Source organism: Meles meles, chromosome 9 (assembly GCF_922984935.1).
Source record: "Meles meles chromosome 9, mMelMel3.1 paternal haplotype, whole genome shotgun sequence".
In the NCBI taxonomy this organism is placed as follows: Eukaryota; Metazoa; Chordata; class Mammalia; order Carnivora; family Mustelidae; genus Meles; species Meles meles.
The window spans coordinates 69,780,732-69,803,816 of record NC_060074.1 but is presented as its reverse complement, the minus strand read 5'-3'; the positions used below and the strand labels follow the sequence as shown (position 1 = coordinate 69,803,816).

The 23,085-nt window shown below is 42.5% G+C and overlaps 1 protein-coding gene across 5 annotated transcripts in view; it reads right to left on the bottom strand.

Moving 5' to 3' along the window:
• The window catches only part of MAP3K20 (mitogen-activated protein kinase kinase kinase 20), a 179,548-nt gene extending 157,298 nt beyond the window's left edge, over positions 1-22,250 (bottom strand). For 2 of the 5 annotated variants that reach the window (XR_006820236.1, XM_046018302.1), the window contains exons 1-2: positions 21,922-22,092; positions 8,588-8,780 (exon numbers count right to left, since the gene is read on the bottom strand). Coding sequence is in view for 4 of the 5 variants with exons in the window: in XM_046018302.1 (XP_045874258.1) it covers positions 8,588-8,746 (159 nt within the window). In the remaining variant the exon portion in view is untranslated. Of the gene's footprint in view, positions 1-8,587; positions 8,781-8,951; positions 9,268-21,921; positions 22,097-22,118 lie in introns of those variants that run through there. The other 3 variants (XM_046018301.1, XM_046018299.1, XM_046018300.1) reach the window with 3 other exon arrangements.
• Between the last annotated feature and the right edge of the window lie 835 nt (positions 22,251-23,085).

The window sequence follows — 23,085 nt, the reverse complement described above, 5'->3', positions numbered from 1 at the left end:
AAAAAGGAGGAACTAAGAGTTCTGTTACCGTGAAGCTGAGTGAAGTCACCAATGGCAAATAAGCAAAGACTGGTGGGTTCCATCCTCCCTTGCAGATCAGGGAGTAAAGGAAGAAGATGTAGGCACACTGACACAGGATGAGAATGAAAGGGAAACCGACTGCGTCAGGATAGCAAATATCGAGGAACAGACACTTTACTGGGAACAAGGGGAACAGCGCTGGGTGAGGAAAGGCAGACAAGGAAAGGTGCTGTTTGTATTAGTCAGGTTACTTGACCTCTCTTAGCTGTCATTTCTGATCTATCAAATGGAGAGTATAGTCTTATAACAAGACCATGAAGAAGAGGAGGGCAGTAATGGAAAGGCCCTAACCAAGCGACCATGGTGATCGTTGTACTGGGTACAGTAAAGACGGTCAGGATGGTGACAGCATCCTCGAACAAGGTAAAGCTAGCCCTTGCCCTCAGAGAGCTCCCAACAGGGTGGGGACTACGCCGTGTACACGCCCACCCTTCTACCTGTTCGCTGAGCCCTGCCGTGGCTAGCTGCAGACTGTCCACATGGCCTCTGACACCTTTCCCAATTAGGTTCTAGAAGCCAACATGACACTGATCAGCCACCCTGACTTTAGAATACGGTTGTGAAGACACAATGGATCACTAAGGTTATCCAGGTTCTCCTAAGTGCCAAAAATGCTTCAAGACATTTGACATGAGTCCTCTCGTTTAATCCTCTTGCCAACCCTCTTGCCAACAGTTAACAGGTACTGTTAGGAATAAGCCCCACTTTTCAGATGAGGGGACCTGGCATGTTCACACGAAAAGTTAAGTAGCGGAGGCTCACAGTGACCTAGAGTTGCAAGGAAATGACCATCACAAGTCATGTAAGTGGTATGAGCGTTAATGAGTTCAGAATGAAAAGAAGGATGCGTGTAGGACCAGAGCCTGTTTCACAGGGAAGGAAGAAATCAAAGCCGGAGAGCAAGATGGATCTGCCCAGGCAGGGAGGACCAGGGCGTTATAGCAGCAGGAAAGAGGGAACACGGTCACAGAAATGGAAAAGGGAGACAGGAGTGAGAGTTCAGGTCAGAACGAAAGACACGGCAGGTAGGAGCCCAGAGTGGAAGGTTTGGAATCTGAAGGCATTTGCCTGAGATTATATGCCTGAACATAAGCTGGGGGAGTGGGAGAGTGAGAAGCAGGCTTCCCACTCAGCAGGGAGCCTGATGACAAAGTCAGCCTTCGTCTATCACACTCAGGGACACGGCCAGGCAGTGCCTGTGCACTGGGGGCCACCTGGACGTGGTAAATTTCAGGGTCTGAAAAGCCTCTAACAACCACTACCAGCTTGACAAGGGATCTAAGATTCCAAACTAAAGTTAACAACCTGACCATACGCATGTGCCCTGTGATTGGCCGGGGACAACCTAAAGTTCTCAGATTCTAGCGGGCATCGGGAATATCTGGAAAACTTGTTACAACCCAGACTGCCAGGCCCCACACACCAGAGTTCCTGAGTCAGTAAAGGTGAGGCCCAAGAAGATGCATTTCTAACAATTTCCCAGGTGGAGTTGATACTTCTGGTCCAAAGGGCACACTTTGAGAACCACTGACCTCAAAAAAAAAAAAAAAAAAAATCCAGAATGGGTAAATTTTGACTCAGGACAGGAAAAACTATGCACAAATTACCACAGAAACTATGCCAGAACTCAATGGCAGGCATCAAGTATCCAAGATATTTTTGTTTACATTTGTTTTATCACTGTATTTAAATACTGAGAGGATTTACAAAGAAAAGAAAAGCAGTTTCTTCTTCTTTACTGTGTCCAAGACAGGAAAAAAATTAAAATAGCATTTCTACAGTTAAAGTAAATGCAAATAATTTCTTAGGAAAAAGTCAGCTACAGAACTGCAAAGAAAAGGAAAGGAAAATCAGTCTTCCAAAGAGCTACTAAAGTGATAAAAACATTGCTAGCCTTCTGTGAAGCACCAAATGCTGTCATGTTGATAAAGTCTGTATGACGAAACCTTTTATTTTTAGTTCTGAGTTCTGTGTCAATTTCAAAACTGTATTTTCTACTGCACACAGGTATTTCCCCCTTTATACAAAAGCTTTCTTGGTAGTTCTGTTCTTATGCCCTGTTTTGACATTTTGATCTTCTCTATTTATAAATATCTACAGTGTGGGACAGTTTTGAAACTTGAATTTACCTGGCTTTCAACATTTCTACAACAAATTTGGTAACACTTTTTAAAAAAAAAAAAAAAAAAACAAAGGAATGATGCCTTGCAAAAGGCAAATGAAACCTCATCTTTCACCTCCTGAGCACTCTGCTTCCTTTCAGTTCTTTTGGGGAAACAAAAAGAATCATGTTTCCTATCACATACTTAGTTCTGGCTTCCTACGATCAGCTGGATATGTACAGATACCAACGTAACAAACGCTTGCAGGATTCCATCTGCTAGAAAAACATCACGTGCAGACATGTCTGATTCAACCTATCATTAAATACACTGCAAGAGCAGAATGAAGCTGTTTTGAATAAGCCTTCCTAAAAGAGTTGTGAAGCTGATGAAACTCTTGGCCATGTGAGGTCAGCAGATGGAAAGAGGACACTGACCCACAACATCTTTCTCTGCCCTATCCACTCCTTGCTCTGATTTCTGCCTACGCGCTATGGTTTGATCTCAACTCATCCGGAATTTACCAGAAAGATACAATAATGGCTTCTTGTATTACCTTTGGCATAGATACTTAAGATAGTATTTCTTTCCCTGTTGACAACTTTTTTTTTTTTTTTAACAAAAATGAACGGTGCACTGTGAGTAAATCTGCAACTAACTAAATCACCACTGAAAAATTCCTCCACACTGCTACAGAAAATTGATGGAACAGTAGACATTAAACACTTTGGAGGCACATATTGAGACTGGAAAATTAGTAATCTGTGGTATATTAAAGAGTTTTATAAAACTCAATTCACTTGAACATCCTGAGAAAGTGATATAGATTGTCAGAGCTATCTTTTTTTTCGAGTTTCTTCCAATTATAAAAGTAACTCTAAGGCTCACGCGGTGTTCACATTCATCAGAACAGAGTGATTGGTGCCCCTCATTATATATAAATTTTACCTCAAAAGAGAAAGAGGAAACAGTACTGAACTCTGGTAATAATATGCACATTGAAGTAATTAAGGGGAAAGATACTGGATGCCTGCAACTTGTATTGAAATGCATCAAAACAGATTGGTGGGTAGAAGGACACGTAGCTGAATATACATGTGATGAATCAAGAATTTATGTTACTGACAGACCCTAGATGGTAGGTACAGACCCTATAGAGATTCACTGGGAAACTTCCAGGTCTTCTTTGTGTCTGAAATTTTCATAATAAAATGTTGGGGAAAACATAAGACCATTATAGAAAAATATGCAAAACAGAAGAAGTATAAGAAAAATAAAAACACCATATGGACATTAAGCAGGCACCCAAAGTCTTACTGTATATAATGCTTTGTAACTTGCTTTACCACATTAATGAGCATTTCCCTACCTCCTTCAATACTCTTAAATATTCTTCCAAATGCAATGGAATACCATTGTACAGATGTAGAATAATTTTTTCAGCTTTACTGAGGTATAATCAACAAATAAAATTGTAATATTTTAAAAGTATAAAACATGATGATTTTACTATATGCATATATTGTAGAAGGATTCACACAACGGAAATAACATATCCATCACCCCCCATATTTGCCTTTGTGTGTGTGTTTGAGATGTAGCATAATTTAAAAGACAAGTTGTTATAGAACTCTTGGGCTTTTTCCAGTTCTTCACCATTAGCCACCTGAGATGAGCAGCCTATTATCTCCATCTTTCTGCTCATCTCTGATTATTTCCTTAGGATGAAGTCATAGAAATAAAATTTCTGGCTCAAAGACAGTAAATATTTTAAGATTTTTGATGTTTTGCTAATCTCTTTCCTAGAAGTTTACCAATTTACATCCCTAACAGGAGCATATTACAGATCATAGCTAGCCATACGGATGATATTAATGTTTAAATTAAATGCTTCTAGAGGTAAAATTTATCTATAACCATTCTTTCTTCCAAAGTACAAAGGCTCTTTTTTATTTCTTTACTATTTAAGATTTATTCACTTTCTGAGAGAGAGAGAGAGAGAAAGTGAGGGGTGGGGAGGGGCAGAGGGAGAAGGAGAGAAAATTTAAAGCAGACTCTGTGCTGAGCACAGAGCCCGACATGGGGCTCAATCTCACCACCCTGAGATCATGACTTCATCAGGAACCAAAAGATGGACGCTTAACCAACTGTGCCACATGGCACCCCCAAAGGCTTTTTTTTTTTTTTTTAAGATTTTATTTATTTGATAGAGCGCCAGCGAGAGAGGGAACATAAGCCAGAGGAGTGGGAGAGGGAGAAGCAGGCTTCCTACTGAGCAGGGAACCCAATGCAGGGCTGATCCCTGGACCCTAGGATCATGACCTGAGCCGAAGGCAGAGGTTTAACCAGACTGAGCCACCAAGACATCCCAACTCTTTTTTAAAAGTAAGTCTACTTAGGGCGCTTGGGAAGCTCAGTGGGTTAAGCCTCTGCCTTCAGCTCAGATCATTATCCCAGGATGCTGGGATTGAGTCCCACGTCAGGGTCCCTGCCCAGTGGGGAGCCTGCTTCCCCCTCTCTCTCTGCTTGCCTCTCTGCCTACTTGGGATCTTTCTCTGTCAAATAAATAAAATCTTTTAAAAATAAAAAAATAAATGTAAGTCTACAATAAACAAAACTTGTATCCAAATCTTGGTTTCTAAATATCAGAGTCCCAAATCCGGCACCCAGAACCAAGGTTTCTTGAAGAAATGACTGATTCCAGTACTCAGGCAGGAACTAGATCAGCCTGGAACATCTTCTTGTGCAAGGAAGTAAGAAAATGCTAAAAAGTGATGGAGACACCAAAAGACACGGGAACTAACTTGAAGGGACTCTTGCATTGGGACATTTTCAGCATGAAAGTGAGAAATAATGTAATACGACATAACATTTCGAATTTGAAAAAGAATCCATAAGTCTACAATAAGACAATCGGTGAATGAGCAGGTAAATATGTTAAGTGAAGAAAGGAAGGCTCTCATTTATGCTAGAACTTTTTGCTGTCTACGCAGTTAATGGTCATAATAACATTTGATTCAAATAAGAGTTGCCAACAGATGCTCAAAACATTGGGTAACTTTTGTTGAGAGAAGATATTTACATAGCCTTAGAGTATCTTTCAAAGGCTTAATCATTAATTACAAAGGGAAAAAAAAGTATTTTTTCTTGTAGAGAATTTGGGTGAACCCCTCTTAGTCGAGGGTTCAAAATTAGCAACACCAGTAACAAGACAAACTGACATTGAGTCTCCCATTAAAATATGCCAAGGGCATATGACCTCTGAAGTATTCCTACCAAAACTACATAACCTTAAACTAGGCAAGAGGAAGGGAAAATCGGATAAACCCAAAATGAGGGACATTCTACACAACAGTCCTGCACTCTTCAAAAAGGTCAAAGTTCAAAAGACAAAGAAGAGCAGAGAAACCGCCCAGTTAAACCAGATTAAACAGGTATACCAATGAAGTACAATATGTGATCCTCACTGGATCATATTTCCCGGGTTGAAAAAAACTACCATAAAAAGTCCTCACTGGGACAGTCAACAAAATTTGAATACAGCCTGTAGGACAGGTAATATTATTGCATTAGTATTAAATTTTCTAATTGGGTAGTTGTGCTACGGTTGCACTCTTGGGAGACGCTAAAGTGTTTAGGGATAAATGTACCTAGTATCTGTGATTTATCTCATGGTTCAATAAAATATAGATGAATATGAGGGCGCCTGGGTGACTTAGTCAGTTAAGCGTCCGACTCTTGGTCTCAGCTCAGGTCATGGTCTCAGGGTCCTGAGAAGTTTCCTGCACCGGGCTCCACGCTCAGCAGGAGTCTGAGGATTCTCTCCTTTTGCCCTCTACCCACTCTTTCTCTTTCTCTTTCAATTTCTCTCAAAATAAATAAGTATGTATGAATACATATAAATTAATATATAGAGAGCAAATGTTGAAAAATGTTAATAAATGGTGATTCTAGGGTAATGCTAGAATTCACAGTACCATTCTTATAGTTATTCCCTAGGTGTAAAATCTTTTAAAAATTAAGTTTTAAAAAACTACACAGATCTTAAGTAAATTCAATTTTTCTTTTCTTCTAAATTAAAAAAGTAATAAATATTCACTAACGCAGAGAAAAGTAACACATACTAAATTAGAGGTCTACAAAAAAGTCAAAATAGAAGATCTTCTTTCCTCCTACATACGTGAAGTTCAAGAGTTTGGTAAATATTTTCTCCACCTACCTTTCATCACTAAGTTCATAAAACATAATCCGATATCAGGTCGCTCTTAAGAGTTACATGAGTGAGCTACAAACATGTTATAAGGCATCCCATTGCTTCTTGGCAAAAGTGATCAAGTAACATAAAACTGAATCTACACATTGTAAAAAAAAATCCAGAGCTTACTACTTTTACCTTACTTAGAAGACACCTAGCCGGCAAGCCCATCCATAGCTCATAAAGCATAACAAAAATCAACCTAAGAAATGTACATTGCCTTTCCCAATAGCTGCCAAGCCCTGGCCAAAATGTTTTCTATCTCAAATGCATGTTGACTCAGTAAGTTTGAGGATGCTCTGCAGTAATTCACCCCATCTCCTTATCACTGACAGTCACTGACGAACCAAGCCCACAAAGCTGTACTTATATCACTGTAAATCAACTCAATTTCTGAATGATAACCCATCTAGGTTAAATATCTACATAAGAGCTGGACTTGGGAGTTTCCAATTCCTGCTCCCCCCCACCCCGTGCTTTCCTATGTCATTTTCCTGCTTTCTTAAAGATAGTAAAAAAATAAATAAAATAATAAATGGTATTATGTATAGGGTGTGGGGGTGGAGTGAATAGGCTGCAATTACTGTTTTCCTGGCATAATCTGCTCTCGGACTCAAAGGTCTTTCTCACATCCAACAATTGTATAAGAACATGCTTGTACAGAAGCTGCATGACCTAATGCTTACAAACATTATTAGCAGGTTTAAATATTCTGAATATAAATTTGATGGAATTGGTTTATTTTCTATTTAATCTGGTCAACTACAGATTTCAGAGTTCAGAACTACAGAACAGGAGCTCTGACCTCTTGGCTTCTACTTGCCCCCTCCTGAGGTACCTTAATACATTTTCCAGATCTCTACTTCCCCATCTAGAAAATGGGTACAATAATGCTTGCCTATAAAGGACATAAGAGTTCACTAGATAAAAGCAGTTAGGCTCCGTCTAGAGTAAGAATGGTTTTACTATGTGGCTACTATTTTAAAATGTGTTGATGGAGAAATAAGGGGAGGAAACTTTTTCTACATAGCACCGGTATGTTTTGTATACACACTGGCATGAAAAGTTATGGCTCTTTAATGCTTTCCACACCTACAGGTACCCTTAGGCAGAAAGATCTTAGTCCTGCTCACCTGGCTTCAACAAATGGGAAGCCCAGCTGGTGACCACTGCTGGGAGGAAACACCACAAAGGCTGCCATTCAGGTCCCCTTCTCTAATCAACTGCTGTGGTTCACTGATAGCAGTTAATGGGGAACAACAAAAATGAAATCATTCAGGGGAGATTAAAAGATATTTATGGAAAAGTTCCCTTTAAAAAGACATTGGGGGAAGGAAAAAAAAAAAAACCCACCACAATAATTAAGCAAAACAGGACATAAATAGAAATAACCAAAACCAGCTCCGGAGGGTAAAAGCTGCGAATGCCACTGAGCCCTTGCAGGTCAGCTCCACAATTAGCTTTATTCTCCAGGTACCAAACTGAACCTGGGGACCACGCTGCATGTTATTCCTAAGGAAGAGGAAGGGCTTTGGTAGGAGTTGCTGCTTCCCTGGAACCAGCACAAGTGCCAGACTCGGGAAGCCAAGGCTCCTTTATGATTTTACAAATAGGGCAGCTGTTTGTCTAGCACCTGTTAATTCTTTATTAAAATGACGTCCAAGTAGAGGTGAAATCCAAGAAGCTAGTATTATTTACATTTCAGTAGAAAAATAACACTTTTTACTTTTTAAAAGACAACTCCTGATGGCCACAAATTCACCAAACCCAAAATAGAAAGGGAGTAAAAATGTTCACACGTTACTCTTTACTGACCCCTCTCGGCTGACCTGGGAAAAGGCAAAGCCTGAAGCCTCGGAAGGTTTGAAACTTCACCTTCCCCTCAAGGAGAGCCCAGAGAACATTCGGTCTTTGATGCAGTGGAAACAAATCCTCTCAGTTCAGATGACCCCTAGGAGAACTCAACCCTAAAGCACACGTGGCAGGGATTTCTATTTATGGGGCTCCCAGAATGGAATTGGGAAACAGCTTTGTGGATCAGCCCCAAAGGCCTGGCTTGAGAGGTCCCTAACAGCCTGTGACCTCTGACTGGGGTTGAACAGCTTACGTAAGTGCAATCGCGACCATTCCTGACAGCAGAAGACCTTACCTCTTTCTCTATTTTGAGCAGCTTCTTCACAGCCACCTCCTTGTCCTGGGATATCCATCTGGCTCGATATACACTCCCAAAACTTCCTCCACCGCAGTTTTCAAAAAACTGCAAGTCATCAAATTTAATTTGCACAAAGGAGGCACCGAGAGACGACATCTCATAATGACAAAGGATTAGACTCCCACAAAATCTGCGGAAAGAAAGTGAAAGAAAAGTTGGATCATAAACTTATTAGAACCAGTCCTCTGAATCCCACTTTAGGTAACGTGGAACAAGCGCCGCGAAACTTCCAGAAAGAGCCCTGATGACTTAGGAGAAAGGAAAGCAAGGCTATGAACAAATCAAAATGAAAAACCCTTACCCTGACAGCCCGTGCAAAAGTCAATGGCCACTTGTCCAGACTCTGAAACCCAGCTGTTCGCAGAGAAATGGCTCAGATTTCCCTCCTGACAAAACCCATCACGGTACTTCCTGCACATCCCCAGGAGCTCTGGCGAAAGGCTACTGTGTCACCAGGTCTATCACAAAGCCCGGACAGACGGGAGGCATGCTTTCAGCAGCAAGCTTGCACAGCTCTCCCGGTATCCGAGGCACGCCGTCTCTCCACGTTGTGCTCACTTCACGCAAAATATACATAACCTAAGCGGCCGGGCATCCCGGCACAGGGAGGGCCAAAATGCTGCAAACTCAACACACGTTCAGGGCGTCTATTCTGAAAGCCAATGTTCCGCGGAGGGATGATTGAAAAGCTGGCCGAGTGTTTGCCACAAGTGGCTCCCTGGACTGTATACTGTAGCAGAACTTAATTAAAGAGGAGAAAATCTGCCCTTGATTACAATATATTAAGTCATCCAAAGAATTCTGCCAAGAATGTTTAAAAAAAAAATATTATGTTTGTCTCCAGAGGAACAGATTACCCCTCCCAGAGATTATTACAGTGATATTTTCTGCAGACTAAGGAGTTTTACTATTACCCAGGTAAGTGGTCATTCTTTACACCCCATGCCAAACCACAGATGAGCAGGAAAAACAAAACAAAAACCTACGAACAGGAAAACAATGGACTAAAATCTTGAACCTGCATAAGAAGCAGGTGGATGACAAAAGTCTGCACACATGTTCTTGCCAAATTGTAAACCAGATTCTCACAATGAGGGAGCAAAGAGACAAAAACATACACATGCAAAAACAACAAGCCTGGGTCATCACTGTCAATGTCAGGAAAGATTTAAAAAAAAAAAAAAGGGCAGGAAAATTTCATAAGGAGACATAAATAAACATGAGGACCAAATGCAATAACTGACCACCGACTGGATACTGGCATCAAAAAAACAAAATCTAGGGGTGCCTGGGTGGCTCAGTGGATTAAGCCGCTGCCTTCGGCTCAGGTCATGATCTCAGGGTCCTGGGATTGAGCCCCGCATCGGGCTCTCTGCTCCGCGGGGAGCCTGCTTCCTCCTCTCTCTCTGCCTGCCTCTCTGCCTACTTGTGATCTCTCTGTCAAATAAATAAATAAAATCTTTAAAAAAAAAAAAAAATCTAGGGCGCCTGTGTGGGTCAGTGGGTTAAGCCGCTGCCTTTGGCTCAGGTCATGATCTCGGGGTCCTGGGATCGAGTCCCGCATCGGGCTCTCTGCTCAGCAGGGAGCCTGCTTCCCTCTCTCTCTCTCTGCCTGCCTCTCTATCTACTTGTGATCTCTCTCTGTCAAATAAATAAATAAAATCTTTAAAAAAATAAAAAAATTTAAAAAAAAATCTACAGAAAGTATTATTGGGATTTGAGGAAAACCTGAATACTATCTATTAGGTACTATTATCTTATCCATGCATAATAATGGTATTCTGGTCCGGTAGGAGGATGTTCTTGTTCTTGGGAGATCTACTGGGAGCCATATTTAAGCATTATACCTACAACTTGATTTAAAATGGTACAACCCTCCCCCCAACCTTCAAAAGCAGTGCATGGGTATAGAGAGAGAGGAAGCAAATGCGGCAAAATGTTAAGAACTCATGAATCTAGGCAAAAGTTATAGGAGTGCTTCACTACTCTTTCCATTCTCTGTGGGGTTTGATTATTTTCAAAACAAAAAGGTGGGGGGGGCAGTTTGTATCCATATAAATGGACAAATTTTCTTCATAAACAACTTGAAGCTCTGTTGAGTGCTGTACACAGTCGGCTCAGAGATCTTAACGTGCAGCTGACTAGCAGCCCCATTTTTGGAACATCATGTCACTGAGGAATGCTGATTTCTTTTTCCTTCTTTCTTTCTCCCCCCCCCCCCGCCTTTTTTTTAAAGTAAGCTCTATGGCTAATGTGGGGCTTGAACTCACAACCCCGAGATCAGGAGTCACATGCTGTACCTACTGAGCCAGCCAAATGCCTCAAGAATGCTGATTCCCCACACAAAGTCAAACTCTGCTCTACCCCTTGGAGAAGACAAGAGAGAGGATTGTTTTTTTATCACTTAAAGTGTAAAAGCTAGCTTAGAGTCTACATAAAAATACCGGGCAAAAAAACCTACCACATCCAGCTTTAGTCTATACACATGTGAGTCAACAATTTACCTTATTAACTTTTGCTTCAATTCATATTCAGTTAATTATAGAAAAGAAGAAAGTGTGGGTAAAATTTAGGAATGTGCCAAAGGTAGGTAAAAAGAATATGCAAGCTACAAAGGTGGTTCAACAAAATCTGAAGCACGACTTGCAAGATTCCCTGTGTGTTACTGATGCAAGGTCTATATTGTTATTCTAATGTTACCAAAGTATAAAAATAAAATAGGACTACAAAGCCTATAATAAAAAATAGAACATTCCTCCACCCTCCCCACACCCAATTCTCTCTCCAGAGGGAACTAATTTCGACTACTTTAGCATTTTCTTCTGCTATTTACCTCTATATTTCTACAAAATGTGTTCATATTGCTATTTCTCGAGTGTTCCATGTCAGATACTACCTATTAACTTCTTCCTGTGGAAGAAAAGGATTTAGTTTTCATAAATCCCCTTTATCCCTGTATAGAAATATGTCACACTTGCCAATCCTCCCAACTTCCAAATATATTTTAACAGTTAGTTAAATCAATAGTCAGTAGTCTGACTACTGTAGACAAAGTAAATATTCTCAGGACTGTTATGTGGGATTCAATGATTTTTCCTTTCTTGGATAACTTTTTGTTTCTCCTAGAGTTATTAGTTGCTCTGTTTTTGTTGTTTGCTTAGCTTTTTATATTCTTAGCATGTATGCACTGCATGGAACTCTCCCAAGAACTGAAAACCTCTTCTAACAAAATGAAAACGTCAGGTAATTTGGGGGAGAATGTTCTATTGTTTTCTCAGAGACATTCCTCTGTACTCTTCATCTGGATTCAATCTGGCTGAATGGTTGCTATATAGGCCTGACTTGGACTGGAACTTCCCTTCACCATCATCCCAAAATTTCCCTCACCTTCTCTGGGAGGACCCCTGTCCTTGAATCTCCTGCTTTTTTCTTTTTTGGTTTATTCCCTTGTTTTAACAGTGTACATCTCCCATTAACAACCTAATACAGGGGCACCTGGGTGGCTCAGTGGGTTGAAGCCTCTGCCTTCGGCTCGGGTCGTGATCTCAGGGTCCTGGGATCAAGCCCCACATCAGGCTTTCTGCTTGTCAGGGAGCCTGCTTCCTCCTCTCTCTCTGCCTGCATCTCTCCCTACTTGTGATCTTTGTCTGTCAAATAAATAAATAAAATCTTAAAAAAAAAAACAAAAACTAATGCAGTATCCAGAATGCAATTTTTTTTTTTAATCTGCGTGTCTTTAAATGTCTTCATTGGTACCCTGGCTGGGTTTGCAATTCCAGGTAGGAAATAACTTCAAAAGTATTCCTTCATAGTCTTCTAGTTTCTAATACAGCTGCAAAGCAGCCTGACTGTGCTCTGGTAACTAATCCTTTTTATACTATTACTTCTTCTCTTTTAGGACCTTGTATTCACTTCCAGTAGCTGAAACTGACAGCACATGTCTTTCATTCACTGGTAGGACATTCAGTGAACTCTCTCAGCCTGTGCTCTCAGTGAACTCATGTCTTTCAGTTCTGGGAAATTTTCTTGTGTTGCTCCTTTACCATCGACAGCTTTTACTTCTTGTTTTCTCATACACACATGAGGAACTACATGCAGTTTCCAGTACTTGCTAACCTCTCTCACATCTCCATACCTTCGCATAACCTAGTTCTACTTTGAATGTCCTTCTCTGCCCAGGAAACTCCTGTCCCCGACTACCTGCTTCAAGTCCCGTAAGCAGAATAAAGTTCTCCTTTTGTGCCTCAGCACCTTTCTTTACCTATTCAGCTTTCCCACTTCCCACCAGACTGCAAATCCCTTAAAGGCAACACTCATTTCTATTCACATCTGGATCTTCAGCACCTAGTACACAGCCACACATGCTGCACATTTTCCATTCAAAAATTGCTGAATGAATGAACAAATGAACAAGTGAATGAATGGTTTCTGGCTACTCTTCCCTTATACTTTTCGTAGCTAGAAAGATTCCAATCAGCCTAAGTAAAATCTGACATCTGTAGTGTTTACAAGTTCCCCCCAGAGGACTGTGAAGCAAATCCTGATTTGGAAACTGCTGCCTAGGCTTCTTGGGAAACTGAGGAGAATATATTTGGGACTCCAGAATTAGGTATCTATGAGTCCAAGGGAAAAGGAAGATGAGGAGGAGGAATAGGAGGAGGACAAACAGAAAGGAAATTCTATTCAAAAAAACCTAGAGGGGCGCCTGGGTGGCTCAGTGGATTAAGTGTCTGCCTTCAGCTCGGGTCATGATCCCAGGGTCCTCAGATCCAGTCCTGCATCTGATTCCCTGCTCAGTGGGAAGCTTGCTTCTCCCTTTTCGCTCTGCCCCTCCCCTGCTTGCACTCTCCCTCAGTCTGACAAATAAATAAAATCTTAAAAAAAATAAATAAATAAAAATAAAAGCCTAGAGATCTAAACCAGGATGAGATCAATATGAATAAATCTAAACCTTTTGCACAGAGCAAGTCCAGGGAATATGGATGAACCGAGGTAGGACTGCTTACATTTGAAACTGACCTGAGGAAGGCTGACCTCTGAGAAGTATTGTTCTCCAGGCCCTTCATTCCTTGAGATGACGCAACTAATCCTGTTCTTCCCAGAATCATTGTTACTCACTTTGTGATACATCTTGCTAAGTATGAATGGAACTATGTAATTACTTGAATGTTTTATTGAGACCATAAAAAAATTAAGTCCCATCTTTATTACTGAAGACACTAACAATTCTGGGGTGTACGAGTACAGGTTTTAATTCCAGTGAACTTGCAAAGCATCATGGCCTTAGCTGAGAAACCCGACTGAAATCCCCACTGCCTTCTATATGAGTATCAGACCGCGTACAGGTTTTCCCCACTATCCGAAAGTAGAGCCTTCCTTTGAAACCTTTCATTAGCGAAAATGGTGTAAAGCGAAAAAGTAACTGCCATTAATTTACAAGGAGAAAATTTTGAGTATTTCCAGACTCCAAAATTAACCCCTCTTAGGTTTTTCAGATAGCTTATGATAAATCTTGCTAATGGATGCACTAAATAAATCAAGATAAAGAAAGTACAGATGCTCTCAGACACAGTTCAAAGCTACGGTGGCTTGATGCTGAGTGCTGTACCAGGGGTAGGCGTCCCGCCTCTATTAACAGCTCACTGCAAAATAAACGCTGAATGCAATTTTCCCTTTTTGCCTTTCTTTCCCTAAAAGTGAAAATCCTCTTCAGATTTCTTTCAGTTAGCAAAACCAGGTATTAACTTAGGTCTCTCGTAAGAGCAAAGTTGGTGTAACACAAATTTTCAAAAAACGTTAGATACCTGTATATTTTTCCCCTTGAGCTATCCTCCTTTAATTTAAAATCATTACTCAAAGAGGATCAACCTATGATCAGAAGAATGGAAAATAGGAGTTGCTGATTAATCACACTTAGAGCATCTTGGGGAAGACTACTACCTGATCAAATTATGTTCTAACTTTTCAGAGGTGTTCTCCAGTGAATACACCCAAATGTAATGAGTCATCCATACAAAGGTATTTACCTAGCATGCCCAATCAAGTGATGTTTATATCCCACCATGTTAAAATAATTGCTTTTACACAGGAAAGGCAATTTTTCTCCATGCAACAATCCCCAGTCTTAATTTTGTAGCATTTTAACTTTTGTTTCATAAACTCTCACAGCTGTTTTAAATATTAATAAGGATCTACCAACCAGCACTGAAGGATAAGCTAGAGCGGAGATATCACAAAAATCAAAGCATAACAGGGTGTCACAGCACTGAAAAAGCTGAAAATCACTAACAAGCGCTGGTGGAGGCCAATCACTTGAGAACTTGAATAGTAAGAAAAACTCGTTCAATTTTTTAAAATGTGAAAATCGAAATTCAAAAAAGATTTTGACCTATTAACTAAACTACTGAAAGCACATATATTATCACCATCAGCAAACTGTCAAAAGTGAAACCATATGGAGGCAGAAAGCCTTAAATGGAGTATTATTTGACTTTAAGGTTTTCAGTTTTCTAGTCCAAAAAAATGACTTTTGTCCTGAATTAAAAACAACAAAATAAAAGAAGATCCTGCTAACATTCTAAAATTTAAAAAAACAAGATCTAGGCTTAGATGGATAATGAGTTTGAACTCTGCCTCTAGCTCTTGGTAACCCTTGAACCAATCACCTTTTCTAGACCCAATAAGTAAAAAAATAAGTGACCTCTCTAGACCCAATAAGTAAAAAAAAACTTGAAAGCTCTTCCATTCTGTTACCAAATGACTCCAAGTTGCTAGCTCAAGTTATCAAGTTTGCAGAATATTATTTGAATTCTTTAAGGAGTGTCCTTTCCCAATAACAGCTATTTCAACACAAAAGCAGCATGGTCCAGGGAAAGGACCCCAGTTAGATCCAGTAGCGAATGTGAACTTACTAGCTGTTAGACCTTGGCCCAGTAGCGAATGTGAACTTACTAGTGTACCTCTCAGACCTCAGTCTTCTCACGGGCAGTAATACCGATCCTGCTTGGTGCTGGGAAGTGGGAGATGTGAAAGTGCCTTGTGCAGTGCCCAGCGCTTAGTAAATAATACTCAACAAATGGAAAGGACCATTGTCAAGTTATCTTCATAAGTCTTATCATCATAGACTTCTGCTTTCATCGTTCAGTCTGCTCTCCTCCATAGTTCTCTTCCCTCTGTTTTCAGAATCGTTTTATATCTCCAATGGCTTGGCAGAGCAATGATTAATAAATAAATGTACTATTGGTCCCTTCTTATCTGTGTATGTTTTAATTTTTTCCTCACTCCTCTGTTTGCTGCTTTTGGTTTGGACCGTTTTTGCAAGATCTTATTAGTGTGTAATCACAATTTTCTTTTGAACTTTTTCATAAGGAGAATAAGTTATTAAACGCTGATACTTTTTTTTTTTTTTTGCACTTTTTAGATAACAGAGTTTCTAAGACCTATTCATTTCAATTATGGCATTCACTTTAGTAGTTTCCTTGAGTATTCCTACTCTCCATGGTGGCCACTGTCTGCCTTTAGATCTTATCTACTGCATATCAAATGGATTCAAGAAACTGTAACCACCAGTCATTAAATACAGGCAAATCATAACTTTTTTAAAAAATTAAATCTACCTTCTAAAAGGACTAACTGTACTAGAAAATAGGTCTTTGGACTTTTTTCTGGATTTTTCTACCTTTTACAGGAGCCTATAATTTCTGAATGCAGATTCTTCCTCTTTTTCTATCCATAACTGACATTTTCTTTTTTCCCTTCCTCACAAAAATTACAAGTTTATTTTTGATGCAATATAGGAAAAAAACTAATTTATTTTAGAATGACCTGAATAGGACCAAAAGGGAAAAAAAAACCTTTCTAGAGAACAGCCCTCAACAAATTCTTCTGCCAACCTTGCTGCTCTAATATTTATTTATGCTAGCATTGTTTTAGCCTCCTTAACATAGATTAGTGAATAAGACAAAAATGTGCTTTACCTTCATGTGTATTAAAACAATACCACTTGGTTTATGGCTCTATAATGATTTTTTTTCTCCAAGTCTAATCTTCAAAACATGGGGAGAGCCTGACTTGGTGTCTTTGTTCAGAACAGCAAGGGCAAAGATTCTAACATTCTGTTCTTGAACAGGGTTGTTCGTTTACTGTTTTTGTTTTTAAACCACGCAAAGAAAGATCTGTAAGACTAGCTAGAGGAGAGTAGGTATGCAAATAGAACCAACCAGTATGGTGTGGACCATGGACACTCCTTCCTCCCTTCAAGGCTGCGCCTGAAAAGCAGCTGATCTTGTGCAGAAGAGGTTGGGCTCAGTGAATAGGCTCTTTAGTCGTGACTATCAGAGAGAAATAGACTTTGAGATTCTTAAAAAATAGAACAGCTACTGCTTCATTTTTTGTGAGTCTATGCTTGACCGTACAAGTGACAAATCCCTCTAATTAGAGCCAAGGTTAAAATACAAATGAGCCAGTTAAATGAAACATTCTGATTTGTCCTTTAATATTTCAATTAACGAAGACAGACTTCCATGACACATGTCCCTGCCAGAAATGTTGTTACTGGAAGCAAACATTGGAGGAAGAGGAACGTAGGAGGCAGGGGGCACTTACGCCACAGAAATACCACGTGGAAACGTGTCTGTGCTCAACTAGGCAACAAGAGGCCGGTACAATGGGTGACCTGGGGTCCCTGCAGAGGAACCGTGTCCAAGGACTGGAGGCCCGGGAAGAGAGCTGGGCCAGAGTCTGGGAGGGGAGCAAAGGAGCATTGAGAGGGCACATTTCCACCAGCAGCTGGAAGAGGAATTCACAGATGTTTGGGGGTGGGAGTGGCCGTGGGCGAGAAAACAAGACTAAACAAGGCTTACTTCAGTCAGTGGGCCTAGCCATCCCTAATGCTGCTGCTACTCGGCTTCTGTTTCTACCCCTAACTATGTTCTGTCAGACAGAAGCTATCTGACCCATCCTGCCAGCTAACAAACAGGTGCGCTCTTGGACTAATTACGTAGAACAATGTGCCCTGAGAGGGGTCAATAAGACAGTTAAAACCTGGTAACCTCGACATAAGATGAAAGCAAATGGGGATTGTTAAAACCAGAGAAGGCCACGGAAGACCCCACATTATGCTTCACTGATCTAACAATTTCAGCGAGAATTGCTGGTTATTAGAGTAGCCTAAGAAGCAAACATGCCACTCTGTCTAGTAGTGAGCTGCCTGTCCCAGAGAGGGATCAACAGGACGTGGGCATGCAGAACCGGAGATTCTTACAACAGCCAGAACAGCGACCCTATGAGTATTCTGTGACTAATCAACCTACTATAAAGGATGGATGGTCTCCCTTCCCAGGGATACATGAACCTGACCCAGGAGTGCCTGCCAAGGCAGAGGAGCAGTGATGGCCATCAGCGATGGAGATGATGGAGATGACTGGGCCATTCTCCTCAATTTCTCCTCCCAAACGGGTTGGGAAGGCAAAAGTCATATTCCGGATTTCTATCCTACAACTAATCTTTCCCCTTACCCCTTCCTCTCCTCCATTCCCAAAGCAAAGAACTTTGTGCACACTGAAAGCCCCAGGATAACTACCGAAAATAAAAACTCTGGGTGACGATCTGCTTTTCTTTCCTCCGCAAAACGGAACCGTGTTACCCCATGCGGTGGGCGGGGCTGCAAAGCCTAATGGGGCAGGTCCATCCATCAGAGCCAGGCTCTTCCTCCCCCACACGCCGACTACCCTGCACTGCGTAGAAGGTGTAGGAATAAACCCACGACCTATGAGTCCATTTCACCTTAACGTATGGGGGAATAAACATGCCAAGTGTCTGTCTGTCCTGGTTTGTCCAATAGTCAAACAGTACAGAAGAGAATGCAACATTCAGATGAATTTTTAAGATGAAATACAAGATTTTTAAAGAAAGTGCTTGTTTACATGGGGGAGTATTTGTGGCTCTATTTACAGATCCCCGAAGAAATACATTCTTCTCCACAACAGGGTACTCTAGTAGAAAAGTTTCATCAGCAAAGATTCACTCCATGACCTTTAGATAGCAATTCTTGCCTTCTCTTTTCGGTTTTCTTCTAGAGTCCAGAAAGAAGGATGTCAGCCCCTGAAGACAAGCTGCGCTTGAAGCCAGCTCTAAGAAGGTTTCCAAGTAATTTTGGTTTTGGTCTTCCAGGTCATAACCTTCCCGTATTCGTATAACTCCCAAGTTCTTCAAATTCCTCATATAGATATTTAAATGCAATGAGCTTCAGATTCTTTCCCCCCAAATATCACAAAGCTGCTTTACAAATCCTTAAAGCAGGAGAGTCGCTAGGAAAACCTCCGAGCCCTGACACTCCCATGAAGTATGCTTCGGGAACAGGGCCAGCTACCAAGGGCAAGCCTTACCTGGGTATAGACAGAACAAGCAACTTGCTCTGCGTCTAATTCAAGAATGCGGAAAAACACCGTTCTCTACCACTCAGGTATGGTAGCTGAAGTTTCCAATGTTGCTTCAAGCATTTCCACGTGAAGTCTCATAGGCTTCTGCAGCAAGCAGGTAGCACTGTCCCCAGTTTACAGATGCAAAAACAGATGATGATGGGAATGAAAACTGCCCAAGTCAACCACCTAACTTACAAGTGACATGACCAGGACTCAAACTCAGCTCTGACTTCAAAGTCGTATCATTTTTTTTTCCCACCATATTGTAGGTCTTTTTTCCACTGTATCATTCCGTCCCCTCCTTCAAATCTTTTTTTTCCTTTAAACAAGCTCTTTCTTTATGACAGTAATCACTAGATTGCTTATTATCCACCTAAAGTTCAATTTGAGACTTTAATTTCCTATTAGCAACTCTAATGCGGGGTTAGGGTGTCAATGCATGGCTGCTTTGTTCTCGCAGAATCTTCTCCTGGGTTGGGATTATTTTAACCGCTACAGGGCATAATCGATGCTTCAGCAGTCCGTAGGATGGTCCCACACAAAAGCACCCATGTATCAGGCAAAACAATCTAAGCTCCTGCGTTTATAGCTCTCTTTCCTTAACAGGTACAGTTTTCTGGTCACAGCTGGAGCTCTGGCTTATTTGTGTGTAGTGGGGCAAGGTTAATAGGCCACAAAAGAAGTAGCCTAAATCTTCCCTGCAGTAAGGCCAAAAGATGTGCTGGCTACTCCTATTACATTTAGATAGACAAGACACCTTCCCTGTCAATCTGTCCTGGGTAGAATAAAATGGAAAACAAATGATCCAAATTGATTTTTATTTTCAGTATCTCTGGATACAGATACAAGGCTATCTCATTCCAAGAAGAACTATATCACTGCAAACACCTTTTTCTGGGTTTAAAAAGAAAAAAATCATTGATTCTCTCCTCTCTTTTCTCTGAATCCAACAATTTTTAAAAACTGTCCATTTTTCTCTTTGACTCCACACTAATAGCTTCATGTATGTCTGACCTCTTTTCACGAAACAGCGCTAGTGTTTTCTCTGACTAGATTATTCCTTCCACACCCCTCATAACTCCTGTTTATAGTTTTGTAGCCCTGTCAAAGTCAGTGTCACTGCTCATTCCAGATAGGCACTCAGCCAATATATTGCCAATAACACTCACTCTTGTGCTAACTTAAAATACACAGTGCAGCTTGCCAAGTTTCCTTATTTGGCAAGAAGGTCCCTTAGTTCCCAAGATCTTTGACCATCCATTTTTAGATATAAATCCTCCTGCTTAATATTTGGATATTTCTCTTTTTAATGTGTCTTATGTGTTCCCGAAAAGAGTAAGAAGAGATCAGTTGTCTATTTGCTTTCCTAGACAAGGAAAGTCTCTTTGCCATTGCACTGTGATCATTTACTTTGGAATTATTACCACTCTAACTTCTGAATCAAACAATACTTTCCAGGTTAAAAAAAAAAAAAAAAAAAACCTCCCAAAAGTTATAATAGGAATTATGTTGTGAAAGACTATAATAAACAGTACACATTGCTTTATGGGATCATTTTCCTTTATCGTAATTCACTCTTTCCAAACAAACCAAATTCATGTTCATTTGCAATCTCCCTAATCTCTCACTATTGTAGCAGGAACTTTAAACAAAGGCTCTGCAAATGACCAAAACCATAATTAAAATGCATCCGTCTTTTTTTTTTTTTTTTTAATCAAAAAGCAACATGAAATTTCACTCTGGAGCTAGGCCCACTACAAAGAAGTCATTAACTGTCTTGAAGCACTTGTTTATTTTTGTCTTTAAATGTGTTTGTAGGTTCGGATCCACAGAATCCCTACCATTCGCGTCAAGTGAGGTCAGGAAAGCAAGAAGGCTCTCCTAAAACAGCTTCAGGGATAAAATAGAACATACTTTAGCAACCATCTTAGCTCAGACATCCTCGCATTAATTCTGTCAAGTGGATTCTAATACACCATTATTAATAGAGAGCTGCTTATCGTCGTATCATTGGATCGGGCCACTAAATGATGTTGCTTTCGTTATTTAAGAAACTAACAGAAATACTAATTAAGTCCTCCATAAACAGCGCTTACACAAACATCTCGAGGCGCATCAGAAACACACGCTTTCAGCAATCTAATAATGACCTGCCCCTTTATTCAGGCAATTCGGAGCCATCTCGCCGGGTCCCTAGAAAAGTTGGTCTGCGAGCTGTCAGGAGCCAGCCGAGCGTCGCAGCGACCTCAGCTTGGCCCTCCCGGCTGGGGGCAAGTCTCGGAGCACGGGGGCCGAGGGCCGCCACCGGGTCGTGGAGCAGCACCCTCGCCCCCGGTGGGAGACAAGAGGGGGACGCTGGAGGGTGCGGGCGGTGCGAGCTGCACACTGTCCCGGGGAAGGCCGGAGAGGGCGGCTCGCGGTGGGAGAAAAGGAGAAGTTACTGGTCTCCCCTCGCACGCACAGCCCGCTGCTGGGAAGCGGCCCGCGCCCTGCCCTGATTTGGAAGACTCGCGTTTCGCCTCCCAGAGAGGCCGCGTCGCCCGCGCCCAGGCCGGCGCTCCGGCGCTCGGGCCCCGGCGTTCCGCGAGGGGAAGCGGCGGCCCCCGCTCCCGCGCAGCGCGCAGGGCCGGGAAAGCCCGACAGGCTGCGCCCGCCCTTCCGGACGCCAACTTCTGCGTGGGACCCGCCAGAACTTCCCGGGGCCTCCGGGCCGCCGCGCGGAACTCCGGCAACACTCGCTCGGGCACCAGCAGAGCCCCGCAGGCCGCCAGGGTCTCGGCCCCGAGACTCGCGAGCGCCGCGGGCCTCCGACCCACCCTCGTCCTCCGCGGCCTCCCACCGGCCCCTTACCTGGCTCCCGGGCCGGGCGCGAGCAGCAGCCGGGGGCGCCGAGGCCCCGCGTGCGCCGAGGGCAGGGGCGGCGACCGGGGGTCGAGAGGACGGCGGCCCGCGCGGCTCCCACGCTTCCGCCTGAGTCAGGAGTTGAACATTCCGCCTCTCCGCCCCGCGCCAATGAGGAAGACAGTCGCGGCAACAGCACCACCTACCTCCGAGCGCGGAACGGCCGGGCCTCTGGCCGCAGCTCCGACGTGCGGGCCGGCCTCCCTGGCCTGCGCCCCCCGAGGGCTCGGTGCGCCCCTGAGCCCAGGCAGCCGCCCGGCTGGGGGGATGCAGGAACTCGGTGGGAAGAGCACCGGCCCTGCAGCGCGGGGCGCCGGGAGAGGGAGGCGTGCCTCTGGGCCTCTCAATAGCTTTCAGCTCATTTTAACAAGTTCCCACCACCTGTCGGGTCAACTCAGTCCTTACCAACCAACACTTACCTTGTCAGAGGCACTGGGACTACAAAGAGACGGGAGGCTGCTTCAGGCCCCGCAGGAGTTAATTATCTGGTTGGGAAAGGCACAGACCTGGGAAGATATTTCTAGGAAAAAGGGCTGAAGGCTGCCTGGGTGGGACCACCAGTAAATACTTCCGGAGGAATTTCGAGGAGGGGTCACGGTCGGCCGCCCTGCTGCGTGACTTTAACAGAACTGAGTTCAGATGAGGACACAAGAACTCATCCCAGGTGTTGAGCAAGAGGCAGCAATAAGTATTGGGGAAAAAAGTAATTGTTGATTGGGAAGGGTGGCTCTGTGGGGGAAAGGCGAGGCAAGGTCGCAAAGGTACAGGCAGCATTATCCAGGGCTTTGAGTTCGGATTTTATCATCTATGGGACCTGGGGGAAGTTAGAATCAAAGGGTTTGGGGGTTTTTTGTTTTGTTTTTTGTTTTTTAAGAATTTATTTATTTACTTGACAGACGGAGGACACAAGTAGGCAGAGAGGCAAACACAGAGAGAGGAGGAAGCAGGCTCCCCGCTGAGCAGAGAGCCCCATGTGGGGCTTGATCCCAGGACCCTGAGATCATGACCTAAGCCGAAGGCAGAGGCTTAGCCCACTGAACCACCCAGGCGCCCCAGAATCAAAGGGTTTTGTGTTTGAACGGTGACTTAGAGAGCGAGCAGTCCAGGAGGTTG